General features: G+C 32.7%; 1 protein-coding gene across 5 annotated transcripts in view; it reads left to right on the top strand.

Moving 5' to 3' along the window:
- The first annotated feature begins 716 nt into the window (after positions 1–716).
- Positions 717–16,467, top strand: part of LOC119602185 (leupaxin) — a 74,070-nt gene continuing 58,319 nt past the window's right edge. The window contains exon 1 of one of the 5 annotated variants that reach the window (XM_037953558.1): positions 717–980. In XM_037953558.1, the coding sequence (XP_037809486.1) occupies positions 896–980 (85 nt within the window). In that variant the 5' untranslated portion in view covers positions 717–895. Of the gene's footprint in view, positions 981–5,055; positions 5,078–12,405; positions 12,597–16,467 lie in introns of those variants that run through there. The other 4 variants (XM_037953565.1, XM_037953564.1, XM_037953562.1 and 1 more) reach the window with 4 other exon arrangements.

Below are 16,467 nucleotides of genomic sequence, written 5' to 3' on the forward strand. Positions count from 1 at the left end.
AAACGATCATGATGATGATCAGAAATTTAGGAATCATTTTGATGATGATGTAGCAGTTCGACAAAGAGTCAATGTATCCGAAAAAGACAGTCATTTTCACTATCTTCTAACCACCGGGTTGGCTGTAAAGGCAGTCGTCACTTTAGTGTTCCCTTTGTAAACGAGAGCGGAGTTAGTAGTCACTTTACAATCTCAAAGTAATCTAGAGAGTGGACACTTAAAAAACAAACTTAAGCAAAGAGGATCATTGCCATGCATTGACTCCTTTGGACTGGCTTTCTGACTGTCTCTTTGTAATCTTTTTTTTAACTAATTAATTATAGTCTAATCTTTTAAATGTTTTATCTGTTAAAAAAACAACTTTTTAACAAATTACGTTTCTTAAAATTAATGCTAAACAATTATTTTTGACATTTTTAACAGTTGGTTTTTTAAATCCTCTTAATTTGTCATTAAACAATAAAAGTTTTTTATATTTTTATTTAAATATTTACATTAAAAACGCGATAAGAGTGAAAAAAAACCTAAAATAAAAAGAGAGAGAGATTAATATTATCTGTCAAATTTACGTACATTTAAATGACAACTAGAGCAACAACATCAACTACAATTAATATTAAGCTTAGCACATGTCATGTCACATTTCATCACTGATTTTTCACATGTGAATAATTGTAATAATAGTGATGATGACGATAATAGAATGACAAATGAATGGGACAATTAAAACTAATTCAAGCGTAATTCCTTAATGGAAAAGAAATTCATTAATTTTGATTTGTTTTTTTTTTTAACTAGAAATAAATAATTTAAAAAAGTGTTATATTTATATAAAAATTATTAAATTGGCAAACAAATTTCATAGTTGATTTGTATACAAAAATATATTATCAAAATGGATCGAACAATGTATGGTAAAATTGATCCGGGTGCTCGTCAACCATATCGTACAATTAGATCTAAAGGAATACAGCCAGGATGTAAGTATAAATAAAAATGAGTTAACTAAACTTTATTTATGTAATAAGGGTTATGTTTAGCATACAAATATTTAATGAATATTTTACCCAAATCAGGTCAAGTTGGAATGATATACAATCTCTTTATCATATTGATGTAATACGAGTCTATTCAAAAAATTTATATTTTGGTGCAACTTTTTCGATATACGATTTTCCATACAAATCCCAGTTTCGTGGTCTAATGTTTTACTCTTTATGTTACTAAATAGTTGTTGTGCCTAAAGGAATAGGACCGACTTTATTGGATCCATTTGGCATACCTCTATCTACTGTGCCCATATCCGAAGTAGAACCAAATAGAGAAGAGATGCCGTAGTTTTGCTATGTCGTTAAATAAGGGGCAGTATAAGGTAGCAGTCCTGATCGCTAAAAAAGTAAGATAGAAGCGTTCGACCACTTGCTTTTACTTCTCAATGCGACAACTTTATTTAAAGGAAGATTCATTCTTCTAGCATGACACCATTAATGCCAAACCCCTTACGAACATCATGAAGTAAGTCAAGTATGATTAACTGGTGTGATCAGATCGTAAAGTTCTCACTGTAAGAATAGGAATTAATGATCTTATGCTTGATTTACTACACGAAAACCTCCTTGGTTGGTAGCGTTTTGACAGGAAACTCCACTAGTCAAATCAAGTATTAAATCCAGCCAGTATCAGTTAGAAATCTCTGAAGTTCATTAAGTTTTGAGCCAGATAGCTCATCAAGGTTGGATATGAAGTAGTTGCCAAAGAATCTGTTTATCTTGGGGGGTTAGAGCAGGGGCATTCACAGAGAAGATGGAAAACCGTATCTTTCATTTCCATGTCCTTGCAACTGCGACAGTATTCATTGAATGGGAGACCAAGCCGACCTATATGTTTGTCTGTCGCCCAGTGCTCAGTTATAACTGCCAGCAGTCTGGATATATTCCGTCTATTCCGGGTTATAAGCTGCCTAGAAGTTCACTTTAACTTGGTCCCTCTACATGTGTCCCAATTAATCTATCAGAAAATCCATGACAATTCTCTAGTCTGGGATAATTCCTTTGTTCTTTAGTTATGAATAGTACCAGTTCTGTCCTGATTCGACTTACTCCAACTCTTCTGTATGTGGCCTAGTTGTTCAGTAGCACCAGAGCATTAATCACGTCTGGAAACATTCCTGGTAACCCCTATTGTTAAGTTTAATAAGAATTATGAAGATATTACGCCGCCTTGTGGTGTGCCTCATTCCACTAGCTTGGACTTAACGCTGTTACCAAGACCAAGTTATTGAAAGCTTGTTAAACTACGTTATTGAAGGTACCTACTATATCTTTCTATAACTATCTACTATATCTTTCTATAACCTTTCTATAACTCGGACCAGCTCAGGTAGAGCTATCTCTGTAGATCATCCTTTAGGGCAGGCGTGTTGAGTGGCTAAAGTATGGAAAGGCTAATCGTACGGAAGTCTTTTGCATTTTCATGACTTCTTTTGCGAACTTTGGGAATAAAAACGAACTTAACCTTTCGCCAATTGACCGAAACGAGGTTAAGAGAGTGTCAGATCGTGAATGTTCTATGAAGCCAGGGGGTGATATACCCTTCTGCACTCTGTAGCATCTTTGGCAAAATATCATCTGGTCTTTGTGACTTAAATGGAGACAAACTATCTATTGCCCATAAACTTCTGTCCATGAAAACCATATTGCTGTTTATTACCAATAGAATCACTCCAAGGAAATGGCTATTCAGTAGCATTTCAGAAGCTTCTGCTGATGATTGCAACCAAGAGTTGTCCTTTCATCAAATATAAGATCGATTTAGTTGACCCTTAGCAAGGATTTTGCTGAGTCTGCATGCATCTAAATTCAAATAATAACGGGCCATGAAAGCGCTCTTAAGTAAGATGAAATGTTTGACTGCTGATCGGTTATTTATTTTATAAATTGTTAATTTTAGCAAACAGCTAATGATTAGATTAGCACTGCGACCCTGTTTTTTTGATCTTTTGTACAGCCCATGGGTTTACCATAACAGGTTAAATTCACGTATGAAAATAACAGGTTTGATTGGTGAAAGGTTGAATATATCCTTTGGGGCTAGTGTTGCTGCACCTAAGATTCTTACTCGACGAGTCATTAGAGTTAAACATTTGCACAATATGTGTTTTGAGGTTTCCTCCTGACAGTCACAAAATCATAGAATAGCTTCAATATGGCGTTTCCTAGGAAGAATTGAATGTCCCGTGAGTCCCTTAGTATTCTGAGATCACTTTTGTTAAGCGATAACAACTTTTGGGATTTTCCTCTTGATAGCGTGAATAAGCGCTTTGCCTGTTGCTTTCCAGTGGCGAGCAAATTCCGATACGACCCACTATACACATCTTTGTCTGACGTAACCTTGTGGGATACCAAAGAATGGTTCAGAGCCGATAAGTGGGCGATGAGCGCCTCTATTTGCTAAGCAGTCCGCCCGTTCGTTCCAGAATGACCTTTAAGGCCGGGTACCCAAGATATTGTTAATTTGTTGTGTTTACCCAGTTCGTCAATGAGGACACACAGTCCATCTCAATACCCGATCTAACTTCATACGAAAGTAAGGCCATGAGCGCTGCTTGTCTGTCTGACATTATGTAAATTCTCAGACCCTTGAACCTTCTCCTCATGCACTCTCTAGCACAGATGAAGATAGCGTAGATTTCTGCCTGAAAAATTGATGAATTTTTTCCCTGAAGATTGCCTTCTGGAAGTTAGGACCGCAAATGCCTGCTTAAGTATCATTATCTGTGTGTTTTTTGGACACGTCAGTAAACCATACTTGTTCAGCATCTTGCTGCCACCATATTTGATTAGCCCATTTGTTCCTTTCAATTGTGTTGCACATAGTTTACTTTTCCTTATCCAGATGTGTAGTTAGCTTTTTTAATTGTGAATCGTAGGCAACACTGTAATGTGTTTATAGTACAAAAGCCGTTGCTATTTATTATTTCGAAATTCAAAGCATATCTTAAGGCTTCTTTTAAAATATTTAAAATGCATCGATCATATTAATGTATTCAAATGCTTAAAAGTATGTGTTGCTTTTAGTTTTTTAACAATTTTGACTCGTTTAATTGTTGTCTATTGATTTTTAAATTAATTTTTTTAACTAAATGATCTACTTTTTGCTTATCTTGCTTACACCATCTTGATTCGATCGCCCACTACATTGAAGGCAAGTAGTTTTTCTAAATATTTTTTGTATAATTTTTTTTTTATAGTTTTCTATTCTCTTCTAATTTATTGAAATTTTTAATTTACATCCTCTGACATTTTTAAAATATCAACAAAATGGTAATTACATCATTACATAGTAAACAAATTTAAATAATTTTATATTGTTTTTGTAATAAAGTAAGAGATAGTATTTCTTATTATTTTTATTTAATTTTATGACGTCATTTTCATTGAGAGATTACTTTTATGAATTATTTGAATAAAAAATACTTTAAGTTAAATAGATGTGTTGGAATTTACAGGGGAATATTAATAGAAAAATCAATTGTATAAAAATTTATTGAATTTTATTGATCGTCTAACACTTTAAGCGCCTATTAGACGATCAAGTGTTGCATAGCAGCACCGCTTGACATGCTCGTGTAATAGAGATTTTCTGTCAAAAATTCTCTGCTCCCCAACAGCTTTGCTATCTTCATCAAACCTCTTAATAGTCGGTTAAGGAGATGTGGATCGTGTATTCCTGATTGAATAAGCTTTCGTATTGAAAATAAATTTCTATTAAGAAATCTTGGTAAAATAAAACTCTTTTTAAAACTTTTACAAAATGATCTCTCTATATAATTCAAATATGTGGCATCATTTTGCCTCTTGATGATGTTTTTTTCAAAAACAAATTAATTTCCAGTCATGTTTATCTTATTACATTAGATTTTTTTAAAATATTTAAACTCATTTGCATGAGAGCTTTTAACAGCATTTTCAATTAAAACAATTTCAGTATAATATTTACTTTAATACAAAACAGTTGAAAATTGTTTTTAAAACAACAACTCTTCATAATTTAATTAAAAGCCATACCACAATGATTGGTAAGACATTTTGTTAAGTATAAAATTTCTTAATTTAAACTCAAAACTATAGTGTTTTTTGTTAATTAATAACTAGTTCATTTGGTTGATTTGTTGCTTTTCCCACCTTTTTTTTCACATAAATATTTAGTTTTTTGTTTTAATTTAATTAAATGGCAAAAAGTACAAAATATCATAAATGTCGTCATTGGTGTGGGTTGTTTGAACGAACATATTTTTCCAAATGCGTCTTGTGTGTGCTAAAGTTGGAAATGTGTTAAATTCGTTTAAGAAATTTATTGAATGTGTTTTGTGGTTGGGTGATTAACAAAAGAATTTTGTGACAAAAATTTGAAATATTTTAAAGTGGAAACAACCTTCTGTGGTAATGATATTATGGTTCTAATTTTGAGTTTTTTTGTGAGATATTTGGAGTAAATTATAAATTAGCAATTTTAACTAGAGTAATATTACCGAAGATCAGTTACTGAAAAGGTTTGTTCATTAATAGAGATTTCAGTCAAATGAGATAATGGGTCCTAAGGTATAGACAAATCTTCCATCCAGTCAATTTCAGAACCTAAAAGGGAACCTGTTGTGCAACGATCTTCGTACTGACAGACCGCAATACTACCAACGATTCTACGAAGGTAGGCTTTTAGTTTTCCCTTTCCTCTGAACTTTGTGCAACTGCGAGCATCTCTCTTGTATCAAAGTTGTTCCCTTTGTGATAGCAGGAAAGGGATATTAAGTGGGAAAGTTAAATGAAGTTTTATTACTATAGATTGTCTAAAATATGGGACTGATTTGAACTCCTTTACATGGAAGATTAGGTGAAAACTTTTAAAAATAACGTTAGTTTGATATTTAAAACTCAGTGTCCTGGAAAATAATTGTTTCTGAGGAAAGTTAGGTTATTGCTCTTAAGGTGTGTGCTTCTAATTTCGGCGAAAGAATGACAATAAAAAATAAATTTATAGAGGTTTTCCGACGTCCTCATTTCTCATTCCGTAATTTCTGTTGACCTATAGGATCTTTATAGGCTTCCCAGGCAGTACCTTTGATTCCCTTGACCATGCAATTTCTTCCCTTTATAACGTCATCATTACCGATTTACTCAAAACTGTCTTCTGCCTAGATAAGCAAAGCTTACTCCTGCAACCGAATGTCTTCCAATGTCGACATACTTGCTTTCTGGAAATCGGAAATAAATGTATGTGTATATCTATTGGCTACATATTCCCAATACCATTCTATTTCTCAGTTTAGATCCGTCCGTGTAACAACAGATTCTAACGAGAAATAAATAATAAAAAGAGTTTAGAATGGATATCTTAATCTTAAAAGCGATCAAAGGAACCAATTTGTGATCTGGAAAACCATAGTGGATTGCGGTTTTTGATCCCCAAGACAGTTTAGATCTGTCCGTGTAACAACAGATTCTCACGAAAAATAAATGAAAAGAAAGTAGAATGTAAATTTTAATCTTAAAAGCGATCAAAGAACCAGTTTTTACTATAGGGACTAAACCGATGTTATTATTTAAGAAAGTGTGTCATTATACAAGGAATCTGAGGCGTAAATTTTCCTGTGAAGGGCACTAATAGAGGACTTGTTAAGTTGTTTCGTCTTCTTCTTTGTTGTGACAACTTCTACAGAAATCGTAGTAAGACCAGGCAAGTATGCTTGCATAGTTGCCAAATTTATACTTTGTCAGGCTTCGGGAGTGCCCAAAAGTGGTCTATGTTTGTGTCGGATCACATGGCGCCAGTTTTCGCTAAATCATCTGCAATAAAATTTCCTTAATTATCGCTGTGGCAATGTCTTGTCATTCTATTTAAGGTTGTTCCGCATTCCAGGAATAAATTTTATACCAGACCTTGCCATCTTCGGTACGAAGTTGCGGTTCCTTTTATATTTTGAATAACACTAAACTCGTTTGTGATTCTAAAGTTTATTCTGATTCCATTTTGCAGTATGTCTACACCTCCTCCAACTAGTACTCCATTATTTGAGAAAGGACCTTTTTTTGCCCTTCGATTTTCAGATATAGAGAAACTAAAGTTTCTCAAGAAAAAGGATCAGGTGTAGAAACAACGTCTCGACCTCGAGATTGTTAACAAGTTATAGTTAAGAAATTTATTAGTATTATGCCTCATTGATCCAATCTCCATAGGGCTTGCTCCATAATTGAAAGAAACAGAGTTGCTGTCATTGACCAAAGAGGAGATGGGGTTGGAAGTTTGATGAAAAAGGTCGTTAATGAAAATTAGAAGAACGGAGTCTTGCGGTACTCCTGAATTTCTCTTGAACTCGTTGGGGATTTCTATTTTTATAACAACTCATTTAGTGCGATCATTATATCTCGATGTGATTTTCAGCATAATAATGATTCAAACCATTTGTTAAAGTTAGACTAGTCCTTCATAATTCTTAATTCTTCAGAGAATCTGTTAAATTTGTTTTTTGTAACTTGTCCGAAAATTGAATTAACCGTTTGTATTATTTTTGTTGAAACATTCTGACTGTGACCAATAGTAATTCTCGGTTGATACAGCTATCGATGGGCTGACAATCTTTGGCCGAGTATGCCTCGGTTCTTTCGGGAGTGAAGATCTAATTGTCGTGGTAACGTGTTTTGTGTGATTACTTCACTTATACTATAAGGCAAAGTTTCGTATGATTCGTAAAACATTGTACATCAGTTCATTTATAAACAATCCGAATTGTAACCCCTCTTTTACTACTCATATCATTTCAAATTTATAATTCTTACCTCAACGTAACATCAACGATCATTCAATTCAACCGGTTGAAAGTGAAATAAAACGTTGACACTATAAAATGTCACATTTACTTTTAATGACCTTCGTCCATTTTTCATTATTTTTTTCGTGCGGCTTTTTAAAAAGTGTTTTTAAAAATTATTTCAGTTTTTTTCGTACAAAAAGCGAAATTTTACTCATTCATGTTATACAGAATAAAACTTAAATTGATGATTTATGCCTTGCAAATAGAGTAAATAAAAAAACACATTTATAATGTACAAAATTTACGCAGTTCCACATAGTGGACTGCAAAAATGGCACATATGAATAGAACACGGTTTAGTTTTTGAGAAGCTAAACATAATGCAAGCGACAGACGGCAAACTTGGTAACTTAACTTACCAATAAGCAAATTTTTGAAATTACATTTTATATATTTATAAAGAATTTGTGATGATATTGACCCTAATATATATTTTTATTGACCTTGAGTTAGTCTCCCACTTATTTCAACTTATTTCCTTGCAGTTTAACGCCTGCCGCTGCAATTGCAAGCCGATTTGTTATTGTAGTTTTTCTCATCACATTTTGTTGTTTATTTTTGTGTTGTTTTATTTATTTGCTGCTGTCACCCCATGTCACTCTCTTTCTCCCTGTTTTTATGGTTGTCAGTACAAAGTGTTTGTCATAAATGTGTTGTTGCATTCTAAATTTAGTCAAAGTCAAATGATTCATCATTAACATTAAAAACAACTAAGAACTACGACGACGACGAGAACATCTGTAGCAGCATCAGTAGCACATTGAAATCAAACAAGACAGACGGACATAACCATTCGATAGTCGTTTCTATATATTCCTACTAATCCAATAAAAATAACTACAAAAACTATATCATTTTAGGTTTAAATTCCTCTCATCTGTGTAAGGCAGAAAAAGAGTACAACACCCCCATGTTTATTCATTGGTCTCAGGGATGGAAAGTGAGATTTTGTTTCAGTATCAACAAATATTTCAGAGGGTACTTTTTTGGATCAGAGAGTACTAAAATAATTTTTTCGCAAAAATTTTGCAACTTCTTAAATACAATATATTTAGACATTTTAAAATAATCCGCAACGGAAGTAGAAATGTCATTATATGTTAATATGATGAATCTGTGTTCGTCCCTCAATGTTAACCTTTTAGATACAGTTTGATGAAATTTGCTATGTAATTTCTTGTCCATAGCAACTTTGTTAAAGCAGTTATTATACAGTTTGTTGTATTTTAATAAATCCGGTCTTAATTAATATCAGGCCACCTTTGGCCCTTTTTATTAAACTAAAATCCGACGTAGGTGTTCATTGCGCTCCATGCCATGAGACTTCACATAGAATATTTGTTCGTACATCTGATTCTGAATATGACATGAAACAATAATTTGCTTTCCAAATATCCAAATATTTTTTACCAAAAACTTCTTTTATTATATTAAATGCTTAATTTCAAAATATATTGCTTTATATTAGATAGAAATTGAAATTAAATTCGAGTTTATATCTTTTGGAAATCATTCAAAGTCAACTATTTTTCCAAAATTGAAATTTCTGGTAATTTTCTCATAAAATATTATCAATGGAATTTAAATTAGATTAATAATATTCATATAATGTCAATCAAGATACAAATTTTTTAAAACTAGATCTCTTTACTTCTGGTAATATTGAAGAGAATTCCATTACTCTATAACTTTTTAGCCGTTTTTTCCAGAAGTTATAGTGGATGCATTTTTGAGAATTTTATGTTAACATGTGCCAAAACATTCGTGGAATTTTAAATTTGAATAAATATTTGAAATTTTAAAGATACTTTGACCCCCATTTCTCAATGTATGTATTATTATTTTTTATCGAAATGAAATATTTATAATTTTCATACAAAAATTATTTTAACCGGCACATTGTCTACCGGTTAAACGATAATCGGATATTGAGATTGTGGCCCTGAGAGTATCAAGTAAGACTCGGGAGTATCACCGTACTTTGGAACATCAAATAGTATAAAAAAAAGTACCATCGTACCAATTTTTCCATCCCTGATTGGTCTGCTGAGTATTTACGACAACATCCATGCTCATGCTTAAGATGTTCAACAACAAATTCTATAGTAAACATATGATTGTTATTTTTGCTTTATTACATTTTCAGCTAAAATAACATGTGTTTTTTGCTGAAATCTCTTTTGTTTTTCTTTTTGTTTTAATAATAAAAACACAAATAAGTGTGTCAAATAAGTTCTCTATCTCTTTGTATCCCTTACACTTGATTAACATACTTTTGTGTGATTTAAAAGAACAACAACTATTCAACAGTTCTTTAGATTTGTTTTTGTTTACATTATTAATAACAACAATAACAGCTGATTGCACTCACTCATTCACTTGAGTTTAATGAGAGAGTAGTGAGCAATATACATAGTTTGAGTAATAATTGTTTTAAGAAACTACTCAAGACAGTGAATTTAAAAATTTTAAAGTTTTTTCATAGGGAAATTGTAAAATTCAAAAAATATATTCAAACTGAGGTGTGTAAATCAAGATATCTCTTCCTCTTTCTTAAGATTCGTGCCAATAGTTTAAATTGTTGGACGAAAATCAAAAAATTCGTCATAGTTGGATTGCCTTCTAATAGGATTCAATTTTTTATTTTATTTTATTTAACCATCTCCGATCTAGAACCTATTCGGACTTTGATAAATTGCTGAAAATCTGATAAGGAATTGTTTTCAAAAACGATGTTTGGAAAGCTTTGTAAAGCATCAAATGTTGAGACCTAAGTTCTCCTAAGAGTATCTGTTTTTTTTACTAGGCTTGCGTTACTATGCAACCCGATTCGAATCAAAAGTATTATATGGTCTCTAACAATTTAATCAAACATATCCTCAAATGAGATAAGTAAAACTTGAAAACAGTTATTGATGCCAGTGAGACGCAATTCAGTCGAAAGCTTGGTAACAAACACATGCTGGATCGTCCTTAAGAAATAATGGGGATGACGCGAGAGTTGTTCCCCAATTCAGACCTGAAATACGACTGAAATTCCTAATTAGAATATAATGTTTTCTGGACATAGATCTGGGCGATTATGACGTTCTCTGGCTACCATGTTGTTTCCACGTAATTAGTTATTGAGACACTGATGTCATATTATTTTGACAAGTCAAATATTGGTTTACTTTGTTATTGATATTTTCCAGAAATATTGCCGTTTTTGGTTCATCATCATTCATCAGTTTATCCACAGAAATTGTCTAGTGGGTCAAATGCGAAAGCTACCTCGAAAACCTGATGTGATGAAGAAATTCTTAGGGCAGATTTAGATTCTGCGCCGCCAAATCGTTTAAAAATGTACACTCCGGTCTCTTCATCAGTTTATCGACACAAATTGTCTAGTGGGTCAAATGCGAGAGCTACCTCGAAAACCTGATGTGATGAAGAAATTCTTAGGGCAGATTTAGATTCTGCGCCGCCTAATCATTTAAAAATGTACACTCCGGTCTCTTGGTTTTAACATTTTTGTAAGTTTTGTTGGACCGTGTGATCATCAATTACGTCTGGTCTGAGTTTAAAGATAAGGACAAGGTGGACGTAGGATTTCAGAAAGCTGCCCCGATTATCGCGAAGGATAATTGCATAAATGATGTTAGAGAAAGTAAGCATAAAGCGTAAACGTCCGCTAGACCGACGTCACCTAGAACAACGATCAAATTCAGATATATCAATGGGCAGAGTTAGAAGTTATTTGGGATCACTATCATTATTAATCTATTTTTTAGGTTATCACTATTAAAAGCGAGCTCTTTAGCTGAATAATATCAAATTTCTTCTTGCAACAGAATGAATTTCTTCTTGGCAAGAATGATCTTAGAGAATCGGAGTATTAGACCTGATTGGTCACTAGCACACTTTCTCTCATTTACCTGCCAATATTTTACAAAGGACTGCTGACGTAAAAGTCAACTTCACCTAACACATCGATCAAATAAGCAGATTAGTAGGTTAGGTGACCGCTATAATGATAAAAAACGTTCGTTAATGAACGCTACAAAATATGATTGTTATGAAAGATTATATTATATAGAAGCATAGGACTAGATGTGTCATAGGTTGGTCACCATGATTGTACGATCAGAAGATCCCTAAAGTTTTAGATTTATGATAATAAATCCTATCTTAGACCAAACGTTAGTCTCTTTTAGTATACAAATTGTAAGTCATTGGTAGCCCATTGGCTTGGGACCCAAGATGAAGCATATTAAACAATAATCATAGATAATTTTCTAGGCGATCGATATTAATTTCTTTAAGTATCTCGTTTTTCCCTACACAATTTTGAGTATAAAACACTGTACAACATAAATTCACAATGATAAATGAGTGTAATTATATGAGAGAGTATGACAATAATTGAGTCAATGCTATTGAAATTGAGTATAAGAAGAAAACTGTTAAATGTTTTTGTTTTGTTGTTATTATATTTTGATCAGATCTTTTTTGTTCAATATTTTCAAATACACTCTTGCAGCATCATTTAGTTTCGCTGTCAGTCAGTCTATAAGATTTTGCGAGCGATTTTTGTCACGTTAACGAGTTTTTGCGCGTAAAACGAAACAAAAAATAAAAACAGTGTGCGAGACGAGTGTTTGTATTGTTATTGTTTTTGTGTACTGTGTACTGTGTAGTTTGAAAATAGAATTGGAAAAATTAAATTAAAAAATTAATTACTTAACGGGTATTTAAATAAATTATAACAATTGCAATTGTTAAGCAAATTAAAAGCAATTAAATTCTACAAAATGAAATTGATTTTATTGTGTTTTTTTATATCAAAATTAAATTGAAAAAAATAAAATAATTTAATTTGATGGTGCTGAAAGTATAAGGTGTCACTTCATAAAAATTACCCATCAGTTTGTGTTTTTTTATTGGACATTTGTGTCTTCTGTCTGTCTGCCCAAATGCTTATGTCTGGTTAATTTTTAATTTCAATAATTTTGTATGCGAAACAAATGTAAATTTTATTGCAAAGTGACAATGTTTTCAGTTTACATTTTATTTATTATTTGTGTCAATAATAAGGATTACAAATTAAAGAGAATTTTACATTCATTTTGTTTACCCTACACCATGTCAACGTAATAGTCGTAGTTGTTTTGTGTTTACAAAAGTTATAAAAAATATATTTTAATTCTATACTCTGGATTTGTGGTTTGTAGATCATTTTGAACGGTAATTGATGTTTAGTAAAAATTAAAACTGAAAACTTTACAGATCTATAGTCCATATTATAATCTGCTCTATAGTCCAGACTATTTACTGATTTGGACTATACTGATCTAGGGTCCAGACTATACATATTGATCGAGAGTGCATATTATATACTGATTCATAATTCAGATTATAGTCTGAACTATAGTCCAGACTGTACAGTTCAGACTACAGACTATTCTATACTCTATATACAGTGATCTACATTTCAGACTGTAGAATATTATATGGTCCGGACTTCAGACTGATCTATAGTCCAGACGATAGAATGATTTACAGATCGATCCGTATTCCTGATTATAAACTGGTCAGTAGTTCAGACTATAGACTGATACATTTTCCAGACTATAGATTGTTCTATAGTTCAGATTATAGAGTGATCTATAATCTTAATCTCAAACTGCTCCTAAGTCCAAACTTAGACTGATTATAGGGCAGACTATAGACCAGCGAAACGCAGTGAGCTCTCAAATGAGCTCTCTTGTACTCATACTTTTACGCATACGTATGCTCGCACATGTATAAAAAAAACAAACAAAACCAGTCAGAGAACTATTTTTTACTCTCTGCCTTTCAATGCTATAAACCAGTCATGGGCAAACACATACCACCATGTGTATATTTGTGTGCGTTAAGCAGCAGAGAGATGACTGCACGTTATAACAAAATGGTGGTACACTGAGAAAAGTTTTGAAATTTGTTTTCTATTGCAAATACTTTTTACGACGAGAAAAACTCATGAACTTTTGGGCATTTTAAACAAAAATGGAATAAAGGGAAAGAGTTTTTCATTTAAGAAAAGTAGTAGTATTTTTAAAAAGTAGTATTAAATAAAACTACTGAAATATCATTAAGAAAATCACGACTTTCTATTCGATTTCGAACTTTTAAGGGATATTACCGAGATATTAACTGAACTTAATTTAAAGTTCAACTAATCTATCCAAATCAATGTTTCCTTTATATTCCTTAATACGCAATAAGTCACCAATGTGTTGATCGGTTAACCTTTTAATTGCAACAACTTTACTTTTCTGTCATGTCCCCTAAGGTCATTTAAGGGTCCATGGCAAGTTTCATAATGCCTTTTCAAAGCTTTTCTACATATAATTTTATAACATACGACGCATTGTGCCTCACCGTCCATGTTTTCTATAAAAAAGAAATCATTTTCCTTATTTATATCAAACATTTTGCTAGGTGTAATAAAAGAGAAAAAATCATAAGCATAAAAAAATCCGCAACGTGATCTTGCTTCTACAAAAGCTGAACAGCAACTGATTTGATTTTGATCTCTGAGATCGTAACAAAGCAACAAACAAGTGGTCATTTTAGTAAAACACAGACACACTAATACACACAAGCTTATAGTGTAGGTGTGTCAACAAAGCGTCAGCAGAATTTCTTGGCCTATGCATTTCAGTTTTGCTCGTGACTGCTATAAACTGATCTATAGTACAGACTATATATAGATTTATCTATAGTCGAGTATATATACATATTTTCTATAATTCAGACATTAGATTGATCTATAGTTCAGACTATAGTTTGATTTATACTTCAGACTATAGATTGATCTATAGTTCAGACTACAGTCCGATCCTAAGTCCAGCCTTAGACTTATCTATTGGCCAGACGTTAGAACGATCTATAGTCCAGACTGTAGATTTCTCTATAGTCTTTAGGCTTTAGACTGATCTATAGTCCAGACTATAGATTGATCTAAAGTTCATACTAAAGATTGAACTATAGTTCGATCCTAAGTCCAAACTTAGACTGATCTATAGTCCAGACTGTAGACTGATCTATAGTCCACACTGTAGACTGATCTATAGTCCAGACTATAGAATGATCTAGTCCAGACTAAAGACTGATCTAGTCCAAACTATAGACTGATCAATAGTCCAGACTATAGACTGATCTATAGTCCAGACTATAGACTGATCTATAGTTCAGATTATAGAGCGATCTATAATCTTAATCTCAAACTACTCCTAAGGCCAAATACTATAGACTGATCTATAGTGCAGACTATAGATTTATCTATAGTCGAGTATATAGATTGTTCTATAATTTAGACTATAGATTGATCTATAGTTCAGACTGTATCTGATCTATAGCTCAGACTACAGTCCGATCCTAAGTCCAGCCTTAGACTTATCTATTGGCCAGCCTATAGAATGATCTATAGTCCAGACTATAGATTTCTCTATAGTCCAGGCTTTAGACTGATCTATAAGCGAGACTATAGACTAATCTATAAGCGAGACTATAGACTGATCTATAGTCCAGACTATAAGACTGATCTATAGTAAAGACTATAGATTGATCTATAGTTCATACTAAAGATTGATCTATAGTTCGATCCTAAGTCCAAACTTAGACTGATCTATCGGCCAGACTATAGACAGATCGATAGTCCAGACTCTAAACTGATATATAGTCCAGACTATAGACTGATCTATAGTGCAGAGTATTGACTGTTCTACAGTCCAGTATATAGACTGTTATATAGTCCAGACTATAAACTGATTTATAGTCCAGACTACAGACTGATCTATAGTCCAAACTATAGAATGATCTATAGTCCAGACTATAGACTGATCTATAGTCCAGACTATAGACTGATCTATAGTCCAGACTATAGACTGATCTATAGTCCAGACCACAAACTGACTTATAGTCCAGACTGTAGACTGATCTATAGTCCAGACTATAGACTGCTCTAGTCCAGACTAAAGACTGATCTAGTCTAGACTATAGACTGATCTATATTCCAGACTCTAAACTGATATATAGTCAAGATTATAGACTGATCTATAGTCCAGACTATAGACTGATCTATAGTGCTGACTATAGATTGATCTATAGTCCTGACTATAGACCTGACTATAGATCGATTTATAGTCCTGACTATAGACTGATCTATAGTCCAGACTATGGACTGATCTATAGTCCATACTATAGACTGATCTATAGTCCAGACTATAGACTGATCTATAGTCCCGACTATATACTGATCTATAGCCCAGACTATTGACTGATCTATTGTTCTGACTATAGACTGATCTATAGTCCATACTATAGACTGATCTATAGTCCAGACTATAGACTGATCTAAAGTCCAGACCAAAGATTGATCTATAGTTCAGGCTATAGATTGATTAATAGTTCAGGCTATAGACTGATCTATAGTCCAGACTATTGATTGCTCTATAGTCCAGACTTTAGACTGATCTATAAGCGAGACTGGACTGATCTATATTCAAGACTATAGTCTGATATTTGGTTCTGACTATAATTTGATCTATAGTCCACAATATATACTGGTCAAT

This window comes from Lucilia sericata, unplaced genomic scaffold (assembly GCF_015586225.1).
Source record: "Lucilia sericata isolate MDLA Ls3-8-SP2 unplaced genomic scaffold, ASM1558622v1 Contig000213F_arrow, whole genome shotgun sequence".
In the NCBI taxonomy this organism is placed as follows: domain Eukaryota; kingdom Metazoa; phylum Arthropoda; class Insecta; order Diptera; family Calliphoridae; genus Lucilia; species Lucilia sericata.